Consider the following 25,019-nt stretch of genomic DNA (forward strand, 5'->3'; position numbering starts at 1 on the left):
AGTATTCTGTTGATTAGTGATGCTACTAGGTGCAAATGAGTATTAAAAGGGGATGACAGAGCAGATGAATGAATAATTGAAAGATGATGTGGAAGGCAGCACTTTTGATTCCTGAAATATTGGTGCAAATCCTGGGGGAAATGGGTCTGTACAGATTGCACCTGAATGGACCCAGAACCAACTTTCCTGGGATGATTTGCTCGTTCTACTTAACTGAACTCAGCTTAGATGTGAGAAGCAGGAGGCAACACCAACTAGGAAAACAGAAAATTGAGAAAAACAAATAACTCTCGAGTAGGAACTAATAAGGTGGAGTCAGAGTCATAGGAATGTAATAACACTAAGGTGGTAAACCATGGCTCACATGACCCAGATGGCTCTGTATCGCACCAACTGGATCCCAGTGCTTGTGCTGTGAAACCAAGACATTGCACATTCTTAGCATGTAACAACTGTCTGTTGTGAACAGCTTCATAGAGGGAGAGAGTGAAAGAACAAATAACAATACTGGGAGGGATGAGGGTTGCAACAAGTTTCAAGACTTCATTCATGCCCATCCTCATCGCCTTGCAAGTCCATGATTGATTTGGTCTTCAGTGGACTGCCATTCTGTTTCCTTTTGTAGTTTTCCAATTGTCTGGTGTAGTGCTGTATGAGCCAGTTAGTGTTATCTTAGAGCACTCCAGCTCCCTAACCCACCCTTTTTCTGCTGACTTGTAGGCTTTGTCTGGAAAAGGAGATTTCTGATCAAAGTTTCAGATACAGTGAAGAAGAGCTTGTAGGTATCATCTCACTGAAGGGATATTATTGTTATAATAATTTAATGAGGTGGAATTTAATTTACATCAATGCATTAATTATACACAGGTGAAATAAAACAATTAATTATGATTCAGAAACTATGGCACATATACCTTAAGTTTATTGAAGTTAAAAGAAAACTTAAAGTGAAATAAATATATTAGAAAATTTCTCGCATTTATATATTTCATACAATTTGCAGTTACATTTTGTTTAAATATATTTCCTCACAAATGTGTGTGCTGTAGTAACTCTCTTATAGAACACAATGACGTAATGGTAATGACATTGGACTATTAATCCAAGGACTAAAGGTCATGCTCCAGGGATGACCATTCAACTCCCACCATGCCAGCAGGTTGAATTTAAAGAGAATTGTTGAAGGAATCTGGAAATCAGTCATTGTAACCATGATTGTGGCAAAAGACTAAGTGATTCACAAATGGCCAATAGGGGAGGAAACTACTGTTATTACAGAGTCTAGCCAACATGTAACTCCATCTCCACAGCTATGTGATTGATCTAAACTGCCTTTTGAAATCATTTAGCAAGCCACTCAGTTCAAAGGCAAATTGGGGATAGGCACTAAATGCTGGCCTTGTCAATGTTGTCAGAGAAGAATACTGAGATGCAGGCTATTAGACCAGACGGAGATTAAGGTTCATAAGGAGGAGGTGTTAGCAATTCTGGAAAGTGTGAAAAAAGATAGGTTCCCTGGGCAGGATTGTCTGCAAAGCTAGAGAGGAGATTGCAGAGCCTTTGGTTTGATCATTATGTTGTCATTGTCTATAGGAACAGTGCCAAAAGACTGGAGGATAGCAAATATTCCCTTGTTCAAAAAGGGAGTAGACAACTTTGGTAACTACAGATTGTGAGCCTTACTTCTGTTGTGGGTAAAGTGTTGGAATGCATTATAATAGTTAGGATTTATAATCATCTAGAAAGGAATAAGTTGATTAGGGAGAGTTAACACGGTTTTGTGAAAGGTAGGTCGTGCCTCACAAACCTTATTGAGTTCTTTGAGAAGGTGACCAAACATATGGCTGAGGGTAAAGCGGTTGATGTGGTGTATATAGATTTCAGTAAAGCGTTTGATAAGGTTCCCCACAGTAGGCTATTGCAGAAAACACATAGGCACGGGATTGAGGGTGATTTAGTGGTTTGGATCAGAAATTGGCGAGCTGGGAAATATTCAGTTACTAGTGGGGTACTGCAAGGATTCATTTTGGGGCCACTGCTGTTTGTCATTTTTATAAATGACCTAGATGAGGGTGTGGAAGGATAGCTTAGTAAATTTGCGGATGACACTAAAGTTGGAGGACTTGTGGATAATGTGGAAGGATGTTGCAGGTTACAGAGGGACACAGATAAGTTGCAGAGCTGGACTGAGAGGTGGAAAATGGAGTTTAATGCAGAAAAGTGTTAGGTGATTCACTTTGGAAGGAGTAACAGAAATACAGAGCTCAGGGCTAATGGTAAGATTCTTGGTAGTGATGATAAGCAGAGAGATCTCAGTGTCCATATGCATAGATCCCTGAAACTTGCCACCCAGGTTGATAGGGTTGTTAAGAAGGCATATGGTGTGTGACCTTTTATTGGTAGAGGGATTGAGTTTCAGAGCCATGAGGTCATGTTACAGCTGTACAAACCTCTGGTGCGACTGCATTTGGAGTATTGTATACAGTTCTGGTCGCTGCATTACAGGGAGGATGTGGAAGCACTGGAAAGGGCGCAGAGGAGATTTATCAGCATGTTGCCTGGTATGGAGGGAAGGTCTTATGAGCAAAGCCTGAGAGACTTGAGGCTGTTTTCATTAGAGAGAAGGTTAAGAGGTGACTTAATAGAGACATACAAGATGCTCAAAGGATTAGATAGGGTGGACAGTGACAGCCTTTTTTCACCGATGCTGATGGCTAGCACAACAGGACATAGCTTTAAATTGAGGGGGTGATAGATATAGGATGGATATCAGAGGTAGGTTCTTTACTCAGAGAGTAGTAAGGGCGTTGAATGCCCTGCCTGCGACAGGAGTAGACTCACTGACTTTAAGGGCATTTAAATGGTCATTGGATAAATATATGGATGTGAATGGAATAGTGTCGGTTAGATGGGCTTCAGATTGGATTCACAGGTCGGCGCAACATTGAGGGCCGAAGGGCCTGTACTGCACTGAAATGTTCTATGTTCTATCACATTGTTTAGGTTGGCTGTGGACAAGGGGAAATACAGTGGGAGAATAACTAACTGGGAGAGGGCTAATTCCAATCTTTGAAGAGGAGAAAGTTCAGATATAGCCAAGGTAAGGTCATTCTGCATGCTATGAGAAACCACTATAGAAAATCGCGCTGTAGAAGGTCACTATAGAAAAGCGCTACACCCGTTCACGAGAAAGTTCGCGTTATGCAAACAAAGTCCACAATTGGTCAATCGCAATATAGCCAATTCGTGCTGACGAAACGTGCGTTATAGCAGAATGACCTGTACATTTCTATAAGGGGGAATGGTCATGGAAACAAATCCAGACCCCCCACCCCCCACCCCCGATGAAGAAAGAAAGAGAGAGTAAGAGGAAGCAGAAAATGATAGATGTCAGGTGAATAACATAATTGGGAATCAGTTACAATACAGAAGTTTGGCCCTCAGTGGTACTGTCTGTAGCTGTGGACAGAGAGACCCAGGTTCAGGTCCTATCTGCTGCAGAAGTGTGTAATAACATCTCTGAACAGGTTGATTCAATAATAGCTTCAACACATTGGGTAGAGTCTCTTGAGGCACGGTGGTAGTGTCCCTATCTCTCTACCAGGAGGTTCGGGTTCAAGCTCCATTGGTGTGCAATAACTTCCTGAACAGGTTAATTGGAAAAATAAATTGAGGTAAGGGTTATTTTGATGCAATGGCAATGTCCTGACCTCTGATCCTGGAGGCCCGGGTTCAAGCGAATAATTTGAGGGAGGGCCGAAATGGTCAGGGGGCGGAGTCTCACCCGGAAGCCAATGATACAATTACAGATCGTGGAGAGGAGAACATTGCATTCAGTGTGAGGTCCAGAGCCAGAGAGGTGGCAGTGTCCAAGGGCATAACCATGGGGAAGAAGGTCGTGATTTTCGGCTCCACCGGGATGACGGGACTCGCTACCCTTCCACAGGCCGTCAGTGCCGGTAAGGAACAACAAATCCTCCCGGGAATCCGATCAGACACTAACCAGTGAGACCGGGGAAACTGACCCAATACGGAGCAGTGAGCGAGTCAGCGGCGTTGGGTATAGCTGGTGGTTGAGGTTTGCCCAGACATATCGCGTCTCCACTAACTTCGCTGGGCATGCCTCTTCTCCCCATTTAAGACCTGAAAATGCTCATATAAGAGACAGTCCCAATCTTGCTGCGTCAAAACCCCAGCATTTTTATATAGTTCGTCCTTGCAATCTCCAAACATTCGATTAAAGTTTACAACAAAGAGACAGAGAGTGCTGCAATTTATATAACCAAGTGCTTGCACAGTTCGCCAAGGAAGGAATCAAGTGGCCACTTTTTATGTTGAGAAAAGGCAACTCGCCAATTGCTGGTCAGCTAATTTGCACACCACAAGATCCCACAAACAGCATCAAGTGAATAGGCAGACTTTTTGTTGCTATGGATTTGGGTGAGGGGTAATTATGGGATGGTCCAGGACAGGGAGGGTCTGGGAGAGGGAGAACATCCCTTTTCCTCCGTAAGGACCACCATGACCTGAGAGGGCAGTTGTGGTGTCAGGCAAACTTTCCGACTGAAGATTAGCACCCTCCGACAGCGCAGAGTTCCCTGGGTGCTGCCCCTCCGACAGCGCAGAGTTCCCTGGGCAGTCCAAGATATAGGAGATGGCTACAAGGGCACCACCATAGTGAGGTCCTGGGCTCAGTTTTATGATGAACACACTGTGCTGGTTCAGGTGTGTGCTGAAGAGCTCTGCACATAGTAATGGGCCAGTATAATTCCCCAGGTGGTCCACCAAGCATCAGAGAGAGAGGTGCTAGCAACCAGCTATGAGGAGAGACTACACAGACTAGGGATACCTTTCCTGAAATTTAAAAAGTTATGGGCGAGTTGGTGAAAGTTGCTGACATTAAGGTTAGATAGATAGACAGAAACAATTTCAACCGGTCTGGGAGCCTAGGAGAGTGGCTCAGAGTTAAAAATTAGATACAGGCCTTTCAGAGTAAAACTAAGAAACTGTTATAATTCCAGTTGATGGTATTACTGGACAAGTCAGATCCCTGACTGATATCTGGCTTGACAGATAATGTTGCTTTTCTCTTCATTATTTAATGAGGTGATCTTTCAATGAAAAATTGGCGTGCAAAGCTGCAGATTTCATTTTCACATAAAACATAAGTTTATTTTATCTTTCCTTTTGCATAATAGAGTAAACCAAACTGTTTGCATATAAAACAATTTGAAAGATTTTGAAACACACAGTAAAAGTACAATCCCATCTATCCCAACATCAACATACTACTCAAACACCAGATAGTTCACTTCTCTTTCACATCTGTAGGTTTAACTTATCTATTTCTTTTAATCCCTTGCCTTCAAAGTTTGGTAGCCTTGTCCTTGATTAATCACACAACTATGCTTACCATTTCTCAATTTCAAAGAACCCTTTCAAACGTTTCTGGTCTGGAATTTTAGAACTAAAGTCCTCACACTAAGGTAACCTATTGCCAAACAATTCGAAACCATCTCCTTTCTTCAGGAGAAATTGTTTATACATCTGACCTCCAATAGGACCTCTGTGAACTGAGAAAGAAAGGCTTTCCAAGCTACTGGTTTATTTCTAAGCAAAAAAAAACCTTGGTCTTTATAAACAAAAAACAAGTTAATGCTTCTCCACATCTACTCAGTCAACTGGTAAACCTTTCCAAAAGCACACAAATTCCAGTTATCACCCTAGGGACTTCCTTGCTCATGCTGACTTTAAAAGAAAAAGGCTTCAGAAATATTGTCAAGTTAAGCATTAAACCTCTTCACAGACACATTTCAGTAGATTAAAATCCAAACTAGAATAAATGACTTAAAATATATATGAATCATATACCTTGTATCACAGGTCACTTCTACATGCAAAAGGGTGGAAGAACTTTGAAACACTCATTTTGTAAATGACAGTTGATTAACTTTTAGTTTTAAAACTGAGATTGAGATATTCTTGTTAACCAAAGAGCTTAAGGAATAATGGGACAAATCTCATGGAATGATGGAACAAGCATGAGGGGCTGAATGGACGACTCCACATTCCTATCATCCAAAACTACTTGATAGACTGCAAAACACTTTTTCATATGTTCTGTGGACATGAACGGCACTATATAAATGAAAGTTCATTCTTTTGAGGAAATGAAAACATTTATTACATTGTGCAAATCTTCCACCTAATTGTTAGTTTCCTTCTAGTCAATTTTTGCTGAATTACACTCAGATATTGGGAAGGGTTCCTGCTGACTCGCCCTCACAAATGTTGTCAGTGGTTGGTTGATTCCTGACCAAACATGACAGTTACTAAAACCAGCCTGTAATCAGCAGATAAATGTGTCGCTACTGGTCATGTTTTTTATCCATCAACTGATGAGAGGGAGAGAGGTTTATCAATCGGTTACAAATGGAGATGTTTGTTAATGATTAGTGTTTCTGTTCTAGTTGCAACTCTTCAGTCAGTAAAGCAGCCTGTGTCCAAAAATACCAGAATCTGGGCAACATTCAGGCTTGAGCTGATAAGTTGCAAATTTAATTCAACGACCAATACCAATCCAAACTAGAGACCCAGACAGACACCTGGCGACTATATCAAAGACGGAATACATCACGGGTTCTAAAAAGAGACAGTGCAAGATAGCAGACAATGACACATCTCCCAGATTGTCTCAACGCCTTCTATGCTCACTTTGAGCAGAATTTCAGCGGAGAGGTAACACCTATTCCAACAAGTCCTGATGAACCTATCCCAACAGTCACTGCATCAGAGATCAGATCAGTTTTCCTTCGTGTGAATCCAAGGAAAGCGATGGGACCAGAAGGAGTACCAGGCCGTGCACTCAGAGCATGCGTAGATTAACTGGCAGAATTCTTCTCGGACATCTTCAACCTCTTCCTGCAGCAGGCCACTGTCCCTGCCTGTTTCAAGAGGGCCAACATCATCCCTGTGCCTAACAAGACTCATGCAGCATGTCTCAATGACAACCGCCCAGTGGCCCTAACCTCAGTGGTCATGAAGTGCTTTGAAAGGCTGGTCATGGTATTAATCAACTCCAGCCTCCCCATTGGTGGCACAGTGGTTAGCACTGCTGCCTCACAGCACCAGAGACCCGGGTTCAATTCCCACCTCAGGCAACTGTCTGTGTTGAGTTTGCACATTCTCCCATGCCTGCATGGGTTCCCTCCGGGTCACAATCAGTGAAGACTGGGGACAATATTTCATCCTCACTTACACTCAATACTGGAGCCTGGATCAGTGGTGCTGGAAGAGCACAGCAGTTCAGGCAGCATCCGAGGACAGGCAAAATCGACGTTTCGGGCAAAAGCCCTTCATCAGGAATAAAGGCAGAGAGCCTGAAGCGTGGAGAGATAAGCTAGAGGAGGGTGGGGGTGGGGAGAGAGTGGCATAGAGTACAATAGGTCAGTGGGAAAGGAGATAAAGGTGATAGGTCAGGGAGGAGAGGGTGGAGTGGATAGGTGGAAAAGGAGCTGGGCAGGTCGGACAAGTCCGGACAGGTCAGGGGATCGAGTTACTGGAGGTTAGAAGCTAGGATGAGGTGGGGGAAGGGAAAATGAGGAAACCCCAGGGCATCAATGTGGATTTCAACAGTTTCCTCATTTTCCCTTCCCCCACCTCATCCTAGCTTCTAACCTCCAGTAACTCGATCCCCTGACCTGTCCGGACTTGTCCGACCTGCCCAGCTCCTTTTCCACCTATCCACTCCACCCTCTCCTCCCTGACCTATCACCTTCATCTCCTTCCCCACTGACCTATTGTACTCTATGCCACTCTCTCCCCACCCCCACTCTCCTCTAGCTTATCTCTCCACGCTTCAGGCTCTCTGTCTTTATTCCTGATGAAGGGCTTTTGCCCGAAACGTCGATTTTGCCTGTCCTCGGATGCTGCCTGAACTGCTGTGCTCTTCCAGCACCACTGATCCAGAATCTGGTTTCCAGCATCTGCAGTCATTGTTTTTACCTCAATACTGGAGCCCCCTAGGGGTGTGTACTCAGCCCCCTACTGTACTCACTGTATACCCATGACTGCATCGCCAAATACCAGACTAATGCCATTTACATTGCCGTTGACGACACTACCATAGTCGGTCGAATGTCAGATGGTGACGAAACAAACTACAGACAGGTGGTGGATGACCTGGAAAAATGGTGCACTGAGAACAACCTAACTCTCAATGCCGGCAAAACCAAGGAACTCATTATTGACTTTCAGTGGGTTGTTATTCATGCCCCCCTACACATTAACAGCACAGAGGTGGAAAGATACATGGGAACACCACTCCCTGTATGTGCCACTCTAAGCCACTCATCATCCTGACCTGGAAATATATCATCATTCCTTCACTGTCGCTGGGTCACACAGCACAGGGTGGAATGAATGGTGTGTGTCAAGCTCCTGGGAGTGGTCATCCACAACAAGTTTTCGTGGGCGCACTGGTTACAAAGGCCCAACAATGTCTCTTCTTCTTCAGGCAGCTGAGGAAATTTGGCATGACGGCAAATACCCTTGCCAACCTTTATAGGTGCACCATCGAGAGCATTCTGTCTGGATGTATCACTACCTGGTATGGCAACTGTACCATTCAAGATCGGAGATGGTTACAGAGAATGGTGAACTTGGCCCAGACAATCACAAGGCCAACCTCCCATCTATAGAATCCATCTACCAGGCCCGTTGTCAAGGAAAGGCCGCCAGCATTCTCAAAGATCCATCCCACCCTGGCAATGTTTTTCTACAACCTCTACCATCGGGGAGAAGGTACAGAAGCCTGAACACATGCACCAGCCCGTTTTGAAACAGTTTCTACCCTACTGTTGTTAGAATACTGAATGGATTCACAAACTCTTTGCATTTCCCTGTAACTGTGATTTTGTTTTGCTGCTGTTTACCTATTATTTACTTATCTATGCTGCTTCACTCTGTGATCTGCCTGTATTGCTCGCAAGACAAAGCTTTTCACTGTGCCTCGGTACACGTGACAATAAATTCAATTCAAGCTACTATAAGTGTTACACAATGACGAAATCCAGCAAGAGAGAGCTTGACCACTTCCCTAAACATTCAGCGGTGGTAGTGTTACAGTTCACTCGGAATTTTGGGTGCTGAGATAAAATGCACTTTTACATTTATGTTTAGTCTGGAACAATGACCAGAGCTGTAGAGTAATATTCTTTCTATCCAGGAATCACCATTGCTGAATACCCCACAATCAGCAAACTGGGGTTGGCATTGACCAGAAACTTAACTGGACTTGACCAGCCATATGAATACTGTGACTATGACAGCAGATGAGAGGCTGGGAATTGTGAGATGAGTAATCACAACTTGATTCCCCAAAGCCTGTCCACCACCTGCAAGCTGCACTGCAAACAACTCATCAAAGCTTGAGAGATGGCACCTTCCACACTTGCAACTAATGTTCCCTTTAAGCTATGTGGCTGTGTGAGTGACAACGATCAATGTTGGCTGATTATGACACTGACCTCTGGTTCTGAAAGTCGATGCCACATATGATTGGGTGGCACAGTGGTTAGCACTGCTGCCTCACAGCGCCAGAGACCCGGGTTCATTTCCCGCCTCAGGCGACTGACTGTGTGGAGTTTGCACGTTCTCCCCGTGTCTGCGTGGGTTTCCTCCCACACTCCAAAGATGTGGAGGTCAGGTGAATTGGCTATGCTAAATTGCCCGTAGTGTTAGGTAAGGGGTAAATGTAGGGGTATGGGTAGGTTGTGCTTCGGTGGGTCGGTTTGGACTTGTTGGGCCGAAGGGCCTGTTTCCACACTGTAATGTAATCTAAATCTAATCTAAAATCTAATCTAATGATTCTTGGAGGCCCGCACTGTTGAGAAGAAAATTAGAAATGTTGCCTGCAACTCCTGCCACTTAGAGAAGCAATAACAGCAGATATGGCATATCTGAAAGTTCCCTTCCAAACCATCCACTACTGACTTGGAACTATATTGTCGATCCGCCAGGGTCAAAATCCTGGAGCCAATAGCACTACGGGTGTATCTACACCAACACCATCTTAAGGGCAGTTAGGGGTCAGCAATAAATACCAGCCCAGTCAACAACAATCACATCCCATGAATGAATATAAAAATAAGCTAACTGGATCACAGGTCTGTCATAGAGTCACAGAGATGTACAGCACAGAAACAAACTCTTCAGCCCAACTCCATGCTGACCAGATATCCTGAATTAATCTAGTCCCACTTGTCAGCATTTTGCCCATATCCCTCAAAACTTTTCCTATTATATACCCATTCAGATGTCTTTTAAATTTTGTAATTGTACTAGCATCCACCACTTCCTCTGGCAGCTCATTCCATACAGCACCATCGTCTATAAAAAGCTTGCCCCTTAGATCCCTTTTAAATCTTTACTCCCTCACCTTAAACGTATGCCCCCAGATTTGGACTCCCCAACCTTAAGGAAAAGACTGTCTATTTACCCTATCCCTACCCCCCATGATTTTATAAACATCTATAAGGTCAGCCCTCAGCCTTTGATGCTCCAGAGAAAATAGCCTCAGCCTCTCCCTCTAGCTCAAACCGTCCAACCCTGGCAACATCTTCGTAAATCTTTTCTGAACCCTTTCAAGTATTACAACATAGATTGGGTTGGGATATTTGGTCAGCATAGACAGGTTAGACCGAAGGGTCGGTTTCCATGCTGTATATCTCTATGACTCTATCTTTCCTATAGCAGGGAGATCGGAATTGAATGCAGTATTCCAAAAGTGGCCTAACTAATGTCCCATACAGCCACAACTGTCTCAGAGGAATTACTCCTACGTCTACCATCAAATGAGTCAAATCACTTCTTATATTTAAGAAAGTCAGTTGTTGGAGGATAGAACTGCAGCAAATAAACAGTACAATGTTTATTTACAGAACACAACATTAAAGTAAAGATCTCTTACTTCAAACACACCTCCATTTGACAGAGTGTCTCCTTATATCTGCTCAGGTGAAACCACTAATTGACCTCCATCTGAGTATAATTAAAGTCAATTAATATATAGTTAACAGCTGCTACATTCACAGAGATACTGCTAAATAGTTTGATGCTAATTGGCAATTTCTGTGTAAAGATTCTAGTGTTTTGCAGCTTCAAAAGGTTGGAAGGAAGCCGAGAACCAGAATAAAACAAACTGGTTACCTATTGGCTAAAGGTCCTGGGTTCAAGTCCCACCTGCCTTAGAGGTGTGTCTGAACTAGTTGATTAAACATATTTAAAATTTGATGCACAGTTAGACATAATTGATTCTGTTGAAATTGATAACATGAAGTCTACAGGTTAAATTGTACAGTGACATAATTCCTTGGTATAATTTGCAATGTCTGTTAGTAAATGTCAAGTGGGGAAACTTGCTGAATTTGAGAACAAAATCAAATCTGGAGCAACTATTCTGGGTGGATTGTCCTTGGTCAAAGTGGTTCAACATCAGTTTTTTGCCCATTACACACGCGCCCTGTTTCTTGTAGGTTATGAGGTCACTGTTCTGGTCCGTGATCCAGCCAGACTTCCAGCTGAATGCAAAGGATTACACGTCATAGTCGGTGATGTTCTGAACAAGGAAGATGTCCAGAAGGCAGTCAAAGGTCAGGACGGAGTCATCATTATTCTGGGAACCAGGAATGACCTGAGTAAGTCTCTCTGCAAGGCTATGAGCAGCTAAATTGAACTCTCTTCATATGACGTGGTTATGTTGAAATATCATAGATGAGTTTAAAAGACAGTAGATAAGCAAATGAAGGAAAAAGGAATAGGAAGATATTCTGGTGAGGTGAGATGACCCAAAATAGGGGGAGGCTCATCTGGAGCATCAACACCAGCATAAAGCGTTGGGTCAATGAGCTGTTTCTGTGATGTCACTTCACTGTCAACATAAATCATCTACATTTCTGACATGCAAATTGGTTTCTTGTATAGATCTATCATTCATTCGTTCACTTATTAAAACTATTCAGTCAATATACAGCTTTCTCTGTTATGTATTCCTGTGTCAGCATTTATGTTAGAAATTTCTTATATAAACTTGTCATGCTGTAATTACAAACTTTAACCAATAGAGGGGCCAACATTGACAAGATCAAATGGGCAGACCCCTTCCCATCAATGTTACTGATGATTGGTTTGCTCAGGTAGCTGCTGAATTTTCGTTCCCTTGGATTCAATGAGTTACCCTTCTATTGCTCATTGAGTGCTAGGTGACTCACTAATGCCATCCAATAATGGTCTGACATGGTAAAGGCTTTAGGCCTCCTACTGGAAGGGTATAGAGTGATGGGGTTGCTGATATCATCACCCAGTCTGGGTGTACATATTTGTATCAACATTTTTGAAAGGGAAAATCATGTTACCCTTTCATTGCTGTGGAGAAAAAGCTTTTTTCTCTTATATTATGGTGTTGAGGCATGTTTGTCATCGTTCACATGTCCTTTTTGTTCCTTCACCTGATATTTTTGTTATTTTTTGGATGCTTTATGACATGACTTAGAGGGTTGTATGTGATTTGGTGTGGTGAGGGGGACAGACGACTCATGTACACCCCAGCCTTACAAGGCTTCCCCTTTATCCACTGGCTGTCAGCTACAAGACAATGAGTCATAGACTTCCCTTCCTAGTACTCCCACCCTCCACCATACAATGAGGCCTTCAGCCTAGTGATTGATAGAAGCACAAGTGCAGAATAGTCTTTCTGTACTGCAATTAGAGTCTGGTATATTTCAAATGATTATAGAATCATACGATCCCTACAGTGTGGAAAGAGGCCTTTCAGCCCATTAAATCCACACCGACCTTCTGAAGAGCATCAATCCAGCACCCCTATCCTTGTAACCCTGTATATCCTATGGCTAATCCAACTGGCCAAAACACTATGGGCAATTTAGCATGGCCAGTCCACCCAACCTGCAAATCTTTGGACTGTGGGAGGAAACTGGAGCACCCAGAAGAAACCCACACAGGCACTTACCCAAGGCTGGAATTGAACCTGGGTCCCTGCGCTGTGAGGCAATGGTGAGCCACCATGGAGCCACCGTACCACCCAGTGTGTTTGTTATGGTTAGAACTTGATAATCAATAAACAGATTTCTAAAGAACCCTAAGTTTAAAGACATTTCCTGACCTTGCCTTCTTGTTGACCAGTCTGAAATGAACCCAAACTCTTAGATGTGGTAATTAAATCACATGACAAAAGACTTGTTACAATCCTTGTAGATGTGACTCTTTCAGCACTAAACCTCGGAGTGTAAAGCCTATAAATGAGCGTTGGACTTGGAGCAACACTGTCATACTCACTACTTTGTATTGCCTTTGTATGTTTCTGCCTCTACAGGCCCCACCACAATGATGTCTGAGGGAACCAAGAACATTGTTGAAGCGATGAAGGCCCACAATGTGAGAAAGGTGGTGGCCTGCATGTCAAGTGAGTTTCAGGCTGATAGCCCAAAGAAACAAAAGACTTATATTTATATAGCAACTTTTATAACTTTGAGACAGAAGCATTTTATTACTGAAGAGGGAGGAGAAATAAATTGAATCTCCCAATTCATTTGACTGACTTCCACAGTTAGTGCTGTGGAAGATGCTTGACTGTGTTATTTAGCTCCTGTGCTGAAGTATTTCCAACGAACCGACAAACCTCTAATTGAGATGTGAGAATGCTATAAACTAAGCCATAGATGACCCTTTATTCTCATGTTATTTCATCTTCTAAGTGGTAAACACTTTGCCATTCAATGGTGTTAGAGACAAAAAATACTGCAGGTACTGGAATCCAAAATAGACAGGCAGGAGGCTGGAAGAACACAGCAAGCCAGGCAGTATCAGGAGGTGGAGAAGTCAACAGTTCAGAAGTAACCCTTCTTCAGGATTGGGGGTGGGAGTAAGGGGAGCTGCAGATAAGTGGGGGGGGGAGGGTTGGGTGGGGAGGGGGCAGGGTGGTAAGGTAGGCATAGGTAAACACAGGTCGAGGGTACAACCTGGTTTGTAGCTGAGAGCAATTAATCCGGTTGGCAGCTGGAAGGACGGGTTGATCAGAGGAATGGAAGCAAGGGAGAGGGGCTGGAAAGGGAGTCAGGGATGGGAAGGGTGGTTTTTTGAAATTGGAGAACTCAGTGTTAAGTCCTCCGAGCTGTAGGCTGCCTAGGCGGAAGATGAGGTGTTCCTCCAATTTGTGGTCTGATTTACTGTGGCAATGGAGGAAGCCGAGGATAGTGATGTTGGAAAGGGAGTGGGAAGGGGAATTAAAATGGGCGGTGACTGGGAGGTCAAGTCGGCCCCATAATTTTGAATATCTAAATTGGGAGTTTTTACTGCCCTGCTAAACCCATATCTAACAGTCTGCACAACTGTATTAAGAGTCATTTAACACGAAATCAAATGAATAACCAAGGTCTTGACGAGAAAGCAGAGAGAGTCAGAAAACTCTGCATCTTAGTAAAATATTCAGAGACCAACTGAGCAAGAAATTACTAATTGCAACCTAAACACGTCAACATTTTGCAGGCAATTGTACTCCATTTCAATATGATAATGGAATGAGAGAGGCAAACCATCCCTTAACCTATGAAGTTAGATTTGAAAGAGGGTCATAATTTTTAATCTACGGTATACAAGAGATCTTGTGGAACCACAGTATTTATATGACTGGCCCAGTTTGGTTTCTGGTAAGTGATAATTCACTGATAGTTGGGAACTCAGCAATGGTAATGCCATTGAATGTTAAGTGGTGCTGGTTGAATTCTGTGTTATTAGAGATGATCATTTCCTGGCACTTACCAGCACGTGCCTGAATGTTACCCAGGTCTTGCTATATTTGGACATGTACTGCTTCGGTATCTGAGGAGTCTTGATTGGTGCTTGAGGACTAAAGTCGACTGGAAACAGAGACTTTATGGTGCGACAGTTGATGAGCAGTGGAGGACCTTCAAAGAAATGTTTCAAAGGACCCAGCAAAAGTATACTCCAGTGAGAAAGAAGGACTGTAAGCAGAGGGGGTAATCTGCCATGGGTGTCTAAGGAAATAAGGCAGGCTATCAAAGTGAAAGAGAAGGCATACAAAGTGGCCAAAAACAGCAGGAATCCAGAAGATTGGAAAAACTTTAAAAGTCAACAGCCACAAAAAGAGCTATAAAGTAAGATAGAGTATGAGAAAAAACTAGCACAGAATATAAAGACAGATAGCAAATGTTTCTATAAATATATGAAATGAAGAACAGTAGCTAAAGTAAATGTTGGTCCTTTAGGGGATGAGAAGGGGCAGTTAGTTATGGGATGTGATGAAATGGCTGAAGCATTGAACAGGTACTTTTGCATTGGTCTTCACAGCAGAGGATACTAATAACATGCCAGTAAGTGGCAAGGGGACAAAGGTAGGTGAGGACCTAGAAACAATTGTTATTACGGAAGAGTTAGTGTTGGCTAAGCTAATGGAGCTAAGAATAGATGTCTCTTTGCCCTGATGAAATGTATCCCAGGGTACTAAAAGATGACGGGAGAAATAGCAGGTGGACTGGTGGTAATTTTCTGGAATTTGCTGGACTCTGGAGCAAACCCAGCAGATTGGGAAATAGCAAAGATGGCACCACTGTTTAAAAAGGGATGTAGACAAAAGATGGGTAATTATAGACCAGTGAGCTTAACCTCTGTAGTGGGGAAGATGCTTGAATCTATTATCAAGGAACCAATGGCAAGGCAGCTTGGAACAAATTGTTTACTGTACAGGCGCAGCGTGGGCTCATGAAGGGCAGGTCATACTTCACAAATCTTTTGGAATTCTGTGAAGACATTTCAAGCAAGGTAGGCAACGGGGACCCAGTGGATGTGGTGTACCTAGATTTCCAAAAGGCCTTTGACAAGGTGCCGCACATGAGGCTGCAGCATAAGATAAGGATGCATGGTGCTAGGGGTAGATTATTAGCATGGGTAGAGGATTGGTTGACTGACAGGAAGCAAAGAGTGGGGATAAATGAGTGCTTTTTGTGCTGGCAATGAGCAACTAGTGGTGTGCCTCAGGGATCGGTGTTGGGACCACAATTATTTACAATTTATAGAGATGATTTGGAGTTGGGGACCATGTGTAATGTGTCAAAATTTGCTGATGACACTAAGATGAGTGGCAGAGTAAAGTGTGCAGAGGACTGTGAAACTTTGCAGAGGAACATAGATACATTGAGTGAGTGGGCAATGGTCTGGCAGACAGAATACAATGTTAGTAAATGTGAAGTCATACATTTTGGTAGGAGTAACAGCAAAATAGATTATTACTTGAATGGTAAAAAGTTGCAGCATGCTGATTTGCAGAGGGACCTGGGTGTCCTTGTGCATGAATCACAGAGGGTTGGTCTGCAGGTACAACAAGTAATTAGGAAAGCAAATGGAGTTTTGTCCTTCATTGCTAAAGGGGTTGAGATTAAAAGCAGAGCGGTAATGTTACAGTTGTACAAGGTGCTGTTGAGGCCACACTTGGAATACTGTATGCAGATTTGGTCTCCTTACTTAAGAAAGGATGTACTGGCACTGAAGGGGTGCAGAGGAGGTTCACTAGGTTGATTCCAGAGTTGAGGGGTTTGGCTTATGAGGAAAGGCTGAGTAGGTTGGGACTTTATTCATTGGAATTTAGGAAAATGAGGGGGAATCTTATAGAAACATATAAAATTATGAAGGGAACCGATAAAATAGAAATAGATAGGATGTCTCCACTGGTGTGAAACCAGGACAAGAGAGCATGGCGTCAAGATTAGACAAAGCAGATTTAGAACTGAACTAAGAAGGAACTTCTTCACCCAGAGGGTTGTTAATCTATGGAATTCCTTGCCCAGGGAAATAGTTGACGCTACTTCAGTAAATGCTTTTAAAGCCAAGGTAGATACTTTTTTGAAAAATACAGGAATTAAGGGGTATGAGGAAAATGCGGGTAAGTGGGACTGAGTCCATGAAAAGATCAGCCAAGGTCTTATTGAGTGGCAGAGCAGGCTCAAAGGGGCAGACGGCCTACTCCTGCTCCTAGTTCTTATGTTCTAATTAATGAAACAGCTAAAGATGTTTGGGTATCGGGAAATACTCTGCAGAATTTTGCTGAAATAACTGACTTCCAATAACGATAATCATTTTCCTTTGTGCTCAGTTTGACTTCAACCAGCAAAGAATCTTCTCCCGATTCCCATTGACTCCTTGTTTGGGGTTCCTTGATGCCACATTCAGTCAAATGTTGCCTTAATGTCAAGGGTAGTCAATCTCACCTTCTCTTTTTTTGTCCATTTTTGTACCAATGCTGTAGTGAGTTAAGGAGCTGAGTGGCCCTGTAAAATCCAAACTGAGTATCAATGAGCAAGTTATAGGAAAGTAAACACTGGTTTAAAAGCATTGTTGATGACACCTTCCATCACTTTGATGTTTGAGAGGAGACTGGAAGGGCAGCAGTTGACTGGGTTGGAATTGTCCTGCCTTTATTGAGTAGGACATACCTGGATAATTTTCCGCATTACTGGGTCAATGTCAATGTTGTAACTGTACTGGAACAGTTTGGCTTGGTGCACAGATAGTACTTAAGATTGTGCTGTTGAACTATTTCCAGAATATTGTCAGATCCAAAGACTTCACCGTATTCAGTTCCTCAATATCGTTATGGACCAGACCAAAGCCCCTCAAAATGTATTAAGAAAGACAGTTTAGACCCTAACTTTTTGCTTATTTTAAATGTAGGTGTAAAGTATTGCATTCCAGATGCAATTTGATTGGTTAACCAATCAGATTTGAAGCAAAATACACTTTATTCATGCTCTATAGTTAAAATACAATAAAAGAAAAAATAAAGAAAATAATTGGCTCAGCTGTAACTATTGAAATACTTAACAAAATAATAGATAAAGTAACTATTGCTAATTAACTATTCCAATATAGTAACATCCCACAAACCCTCGACAAAGGCAAATTCAGAAAAACAGATTGTCTCACGTGCAATTCCAGCAGCAAGAGAACCCCCAACTTTTAGCTGTAACCGAGAAAGGAAAAACAGCTTCCACATTTAGTTTCAAAACCCCAGCAGCGACTGCTAATGAAAAACTAAAAATCCTGTTTCTGTAGGAGTTGGCCCCACCCATTCAGGCTGCTTCTATTGTTCCAACTTTTTAAAAACATCCAAAGCCTCTCAAGGTGTTATTTTATGAGCTTTCAATAGACAGCTTGATACCGCTTCCTTAAAACCTCTCTCCAAATAAAACCAGGGCAATACACACTTCTTAAAGCCATAGTATCATTACAATATCCTATTGACTTCTTTGCATGGGGTTCATGTGGAGTGAACTGAATTGACATCTGTGATGCTAGGGTCTTCAGGAAGGTGCCAAGATGGATTGTCTATGACTCTATGGATTGTCCATTTGATACCTCTGGCTGATGATAGTGGCAAACCCTTCAGCCTTGCCTTTTGCACTAATGTGCTAGGCTCCCCTGTCGGTGAGGATGGGAATATTTGTGGAGATGTCTCTTCCAGTTAGGGTGGTGAGAGATGAAGGCAGTTGATGTGTTCTTTCTATTTCTACAGCATTCCTTTTATGGGACAAAGCCAAGATCCCACCACGATTGCTGGATGTCACAAAGGATCACCAGACGATGTATGAAGTATTGAAGAATTCTGGGCTGGATTATGTGGCTGTATTTCCGCCTCACATTGACAGTGAGATCATCTTTACTGTGTTTGACTAAAATTACTGCAGGACATGGGGCAGAGACATCCAATCTAAATGGAAGCATGATGTGGAGGCTGGGTGGATTAGCTGTGGGAAATGCAGGCTTACCAGGAATAGGGTAGGTCTGGGAGAAATGTTCTTCGGAGGGTCATTGTGGACTTGATGGGCTGAATTGCCTGCTTTCACGCTATAGGGATTCTACGATTATGTTGAAGATATTTTGCCAATGCAAATACAGAAAAATTATTCTTACTGGTAAGTGGGTTCAAAATCATTGGCAAAATATCTACAGGGAAGATGGTGAGAAAGGTTTTCACTCACAATTATTAGAATGAGAGTTCCTCACTTGAAAGATAATTTGAAAGGCTGCATTGATGCTAATGCAACTGCATGATTGGCACATGCTGTCCATGCTGTTACAATGTCTGTCCCATCACTGCAGGCTGCCAGAAACTTTGCAATAATGACCCATACCAGAACATCACAACTAATTACTCTGAGAAACAGCATTGCTAAAGATAATGAGGTATTGACACTCACATTTACACTCTTTTAAAAACTATAGCTCACTTTATGCAATAACACTGTTTTAACTACAAACAGATTTATCATCACATTCTCAGCTCTCCAAATACTACCCTGTTCAATAAAATATTCCACAGGAAGTAGAGAGTCATAGGGATGTACAGCATAGAAACAGAATCTTCAGTGCAACTCATCCATGATGACCAGATATCCTAAATTAATCTAGTCCCATTTGCCATCACTTGGCCCATATCCCTTTAAACCCTTCCTATTCATATACTCATCCAGGTGCCTTTTAAATGTTGTAATTGTACCAGCCTCTACCACTCCCTCTGGCAGGAAAAAAGTGAGGACTGTGGATGTTGGAGATCAGAGTCGAAAAGTGTGGCGCTGGAAAAGCACATAAGGTTAGGCAGCATCCGAGGAGCAGGAGAATTGACATTTTGGGCATAAGCCCTTCATCAGGAATGCTGATGAAGGGCTTATGCCCGAAATGTTGATTCGCCTGCTCCTTGGATGCTGCCTAACCTGCTGTGCTTTTCCAGCACCTCTTTACAACTATTTCCTATGGCAGCTCATTCCATACACACACCATCCTCTTGTGAAAAAGTTGCCCCTTGGGTCCCTTTTTAAATCTTTTGCCTCTCAACTTAAACATATGTCCTCTAGTTTTCAACTCCCTTAGTCTGGAAAAAGCACACTGGCTATTCACTATATCTCTGCCCCTCATGACTTTATAAACCTCTCTATAAGGTCAGTCTCTCCCTATCCCGGCTCAAACCCTCCAATCCCGGCAACATCCTTGTGAACCTTTTCTGAACCCTTTCAAGTTTAACAATATCATCCTGATAGCAGAGAAACCAGAATTGAATGCAGTATTCCAAAAGTGGCCTAACCAATGCCCTGTACAGCTGTAACATAACAACCCAACACCTATACTCAATGCACTGACCAATGAAAGCATATGCCTTCTACACCACCCTGTGTATCTGCGACTCCACTTTCAAGGAACTATGCACATGTACCCATAGCTCCTGTTATTGAGCAACACTCCCCAGCGCCCTCCATACAAGGTTGTATTCTGCAAGATGTAGCATAATCTAAGTTCAACCACCAGATGGCACCAGAACACTGCTCTGGTGGCAGTCAAACATACGTCAACCAAAGTCACACTTCGTTTTCTGAGAATTCTTCAAGAGCTGGTTGAAATTTTACTTTTTATTTGAAAGCATTCTCCAGTTGGGATGAATTTTGCACACATTTGCATATTTGTAAAGGAAGCATTTTGCACTTAAAGTCACTTTCTACATCCTCAGCATGTTCCAAAATTACAATTCAGTAGTTTTCTACCCTGTGCAGTGGAAATTCTTCCTTTCTTGTATCATTCCTACCTTGATATTCTGGTGTCTGTCCTCTATTGCCAAAATTTCTGTTTGCATCCTATCCTGATAATTCTATTTTAATCAACTCTATGCTAATGTTCTTCTGTATTTTTCTATTTTTGTGCGATAAATACTATTGTAATGCTAACATCAGCAGTCACATGCTATTGTGAGTCTGAAAGAATGGAGTAACCTGTACTAGAGAGGTGTATATTAGAGATCAGTATGTGTGTAAATAAGAGGGTTTTTCTTTTATTAGACAGGAGTCACTCTTGGTTAAGACAGAGACTTGGATGCAATACAGTATGAATAGATTAGATTAGATTACATTACAGTGTGGAAACAGGCCCTTCGGCCCACCAAGTCCACACCGACCCGCCAAAGCGTAACCCACCCATACCCCTACATTTACCCCTTACCTAACACTACGGGCAATTTGGCATGGCCAATTCACCTGACCTGCACATATTTGGACTGTGGGAGGAAACCGGAGCACCCGGAGGAAACCCACGCAGACACGGGGAGAACGTGCAAACTCCACACAGTCAGTCGCCTGAGGCGGGAATTGAGCCCGGGTCTCTGGCGCTGTGAGGCAACAGTGCTAACCACTGTGCTACCGTGCCACCCACAGATGTAGCATAATCTAAGAATAGAAACTATGCAATCTAAGGGAGCATTGCAGACTAGAATCCCGAATCCCAAACCTCATGATAAATTAAGGATTGCATTATGAAGCCAGATCAAACCTCTTTTACATCCAATATAGTATGATCTTGGTTAGAAATTCTTTCCAGGGTAATCTGTAGTAAAGCTATGAAGCTACAAATCAGATTGTGATAATGTTTCTGAGTATGTGTTGAAAACAATGACTTTTCTAACGACAGTTCCATGTGATATTTATGTTTCACAGCAACCCTTTCCAACCCTTTTTCATCAAACATACCGTTCTATTGCTTTTTCCACCATGTTGTTTAGCTTCCCCTTCAATGCATCTACAGAATTCACTTAAACTGTTACCTGTGGCAGCAAATGTCTTGCCATTCTGTCCAAGGCTATGGGCTAAGGGCTGGAAACTGGGATTAGAATACTTAGATTAGATTACCTACAATGTGGAAACAGGCCCTTTGGCCCAACAAGTCCACACTGACCCCCCCCCAAAGAGAAACCCACCCCCTATATTTACCCCTGACTAATCCACCTAACACTATGGGCCATTTAGTACGGCCAGTTCACCTAACCTGTACATCTTTGGAAACTGGAACACCGAGAGGAAACCCACACAGACACGGGGAGAATGTGCAAACTCCACACAGACTGTTGCCCGAGGCAGGAATTGAACCCGGGTCCCTGGCGCTGTGAGGCAGCAGTGCTAACCACTGAGCCATAGGTGGTTATTTTTTTTGACAGGCACCTGTCATTGGGTCAAAGGGCCTTTTTCTCTGTTGCAGCTCTCCAAGACTCTCTTTAACTCTGGCTCTGGGTAAGTCAAGTTTTTCCAGTATTCACTATTAGATTGTCTCGTGTTTGTAGCAGTAGTGTTCAATGCAGATTACTGCTGGAAAGAAATTCTATGGGTTGGAGCTAGGGTTGTGTGTTGGCTTGGAAATTCTTCCTCTTACTATCCAAAAGGCTTTGTTTGCACCCTATCCAGATATTTCAGTTGTAACTTCCCTATCCCAGTTCATTTCTATCTTCCCTATCCTGATATTCCTATATGGTCTCCCTATCCCGATATTCCTATATGGTCTCTCTATCCCAATATTCCTATTTATCCCTATCCCCATATCCCTGTGAATTTCCTCCTTTTCACAGCATTCCTAATTGAATCACTCTCCCAGTAATTTGTATCCTCCTAATCCCAAACTTCTGTTACAAATTGCTCTCTTTCCCTTTCAGATGATCAACCCTTAACTGAGGCTTACACTGTGTCAGTGAATGCAAGGGGAGGCCGGGTCATCTCCAAACATGACTTGGGACATTTCTTCCTCAAGTGCCTGACGACTTCAGAATACGATGGGAATTTTGTCTGTGTGTCCGGAAATTATACACATTCGTGATACAGCTTGCAATTGGCAGAGGCTTGCAATTGGTGGAGAGTGTGTGGTGCTTTTGTTAACATTATCTCTTTTTCTAAAAAAAATATTTTCATCAGAAGTCAGAATAATAAATGACATAAATCTACAAGACTCCTTGAAAGTTCCTGTGGCTGTGAATGTTTTGTGTTTTTAAAAAAAGTGAACTTCTTTTTCAAATCAATCTGTTCGGTGATATTATTACATACCTCTGGATCAGGTGGGACTTGAATGCAAACCTCTAGTTCCAAGGTGTGCCACAAGAGGGCCCCTAAATGCTCAAGTGATGGTATGGTATGGTCCAATCCATTCCCTGGGTGTGTTTCTAAAATTGACCACATCGGTCCCAGGTTCCAACAAGATAGTGATTGATTGACATAAACCTGCTTCAACCATCGCAGGGGTTAGGGGTGTGTGTATTTGGGGGAGGGGGGTATATGGAGAATAAGCAATTTATACACAGCAAGATCCTGCAAACACAAAAAAAAATCAGCCAGGGAGAATTCTTATGCTGTTCTCTGAAATCATACCATACTGTGTTTTTTTTAAACCCTTCTCCCTGTTCCCTCTGGGAATACCACCATTCTTTGCAAAACCAATCCCCCCTCAACTCATGCCTCCAACTACCACAGACACTGCTGCCCTTATTTAGAGACCTCAGGACACCCCCAAAGTACTTTTAAAGTGTGGTTACTGTTGTAATGCAGGAAACACAGCAGCTCAAAGCAAGCTTCAACAAAAAGAAACAGTGGGGCGAATAAATAATCCAGGTCAATGATGTTGATTCCAGGACACTGGGAAGAGTTTTCCTGCTCTTCTTGACAAGGTGCCAAAAGATCTTTAACATTTCCCAGAAGGGACAGCGTATGCCTTATTTTTATGTCGTAGCCAATGAATGACTTTATGTCTCAGTCCTGCGCAGGTGAGATTATGTGCTCAGGTCTCTGAAGTAGACTTGAATCAGCAACCCTCCGATTCTGAGGCTGAAATATTACTAATGACCCACATCTGGTGAGAGAACAGACTGATTCCGTACACATATGTGAGGTGGCTGGGTGAAGGGTGTGGGGTACGGTGCTGGGTCTATTTTTGATTAGCTCGAGCACAACTTCAAGATCATTTACAAAAGAGTGGTTTGGCTAAACTGAACTAGATTTACCAGCCGTTGAAATGGAGTGGAACGGACTCACCCTTGATCCTGAAGGAACAGACCCAGACCAGGAAAGCTCCAAGTTGAAACTTTGACATCCTTTTGCGCATTTTGCTTTCACTCAGGAAGCCCACACTGCTGAGTTGGAAAGGGAAAAATAACCTAAATTTCAAGATCACTTACAAAACAATGGTTCAGCTACACCCATGGAACGCCTGTGAAAACTTTCTGTTGTATGTAGTTTCTTGCACCATTGGCTCAGATGCAGGCACTTCCCATTAAAGGTCATGAGCTGGCAATCTGGAGCAAGAGTTGTGGCTGAAGGTTACATACTCACATCATGTCAGGCTCACACTGTTTGAATGCAAATAACCTCCCTGAACTTCACATCAGGACAGAGTTTGTTGTCTGTGATGTATAATGCTCCACATCCTGTTTAGCCTCAAAATAAGGAGGAGCAGATTTAGGACTGAGATGAGGAGAAACTTCACCCAAAGGGTTGTGAATCTGTGGAATTCCCTGCCCAGTGAAGCCATTGAGGCTACCTAGCTGAATGCTGATTTTTTTTAACAGCGAAGGGATTAAGGGTTATGGCGAGTGGACGGGTAAGTGGAGCTGAGTCCATGAAACGATCAGCCATGGTCTTATTGAATGGCGGGGCAGGCTCGACAGGCCAGATGGCCTACTCCTGGTCCTAGTCCTTATATTCTGAAGTTCCTCTTCTCAGCTCTGGAAGGTGGGCCAACGTTCTGAGTGAAAGCAAAATTCAACTTGGAGTTTTCCTGGTCTGGGTCTGCTCCACTGAGTTAGGCCCTCTGGATCAAGGAAAACTTGCTTCTGCTCCAGTTTGATGGCTGGTAAATCCGCTACAGGGTCTGCAGACTCGGGGACAGTTGGTGGTCGATAGTTGCTTGGAGATTTTAGTGCTCTCTCCAACCCTTCAACCTTGCTTCAGAACATTCTAAACAAGTCTATTGAGATTTTCAGGGCTTTCCTGTGCTATTTTGGTTGGTCACAGGCCAGATCCTCCTGTGAGTTGGGTGGCGGAAGTTTGACCTCTTCAAGAATGCCTTGATGAGATTGCTAAAACATTTCCACCATCCTCTTGGAAGTCTCCTTCCATAACAGAGTTTGCTTTGGCAAT

At 42.9% G+C, this 25,019-nt stretch overlaps 1 protein-coding gene across 1 annotated transcript; it reads left to right on the forward strand.

Moving 5' to 3' along the window:
* Positions 1-3,811: 3,811 nt before the first annotated feature.
* blvrb (biliverdin reductase B) lies at positions 3,812-22,852 on the forward strand. The gene is made up of 5 exons (XM_043680946.2): positions 3,812-3,959; positions 11,535-11,696; positions 13,391-13,480; positions 18,602-18,733; positions 22,550-22,852. The coding sequence occupies exons 1-5, from the start codon at positions 3,884-3,886 to the stop codon at positions 22,708-22,710; spliced, it is 621 nt and encodes a 206-aa protein (XP_043536881.1). The 5' UTR covers positions 3,812-3,883; the 3' UTR covers positions 22,711-22,852.
* Positions 22,853-25,019: the final 2,167 nt, after the last annotated feature.

Source organism: Chiloscyllium plagiosum, unplaced genomic scaffold (genome assembly GCF_037043375.1).
Source record: "Chiloscyllium plagiosum isolate Xiang-an unplaced genomic scaffold, Cpla_swu_hap1 HiC_scaffold_47, whole genome shotgun sequence".
Classification (NCBI taxonomy): domain Eukaryota; kingdom Metazoa; phylum Chordata; class Chondrichthyes; order Orectolobiformes; family Hemiscylliidae; genus Chiloscyllium; species Chiloscyllium plagiosum.

Coding starts and splice junctions, on each gene's coding strand:
- blvrb (XM_043680946.2), top strand. CDS start 3,884: ATGGGGAAGAAGGTCGTGATTTTCGGCTCCACCGGGATGACGGGACTC. Junction 13,481..18,601: donor GGTGGTGGCCTGCATGTCAA/GTGAGTTTCAGG, acceptor CTATTTCTACAG/CATTCCTTTTATGGGACAAA. Junction 18,734..22,549: donor ATTTCCGCCTCACATTGACA/GTGAGATCATCT, acceptor TTTCCCTTTCAG/ATGATCAACCCTTAACTGAG.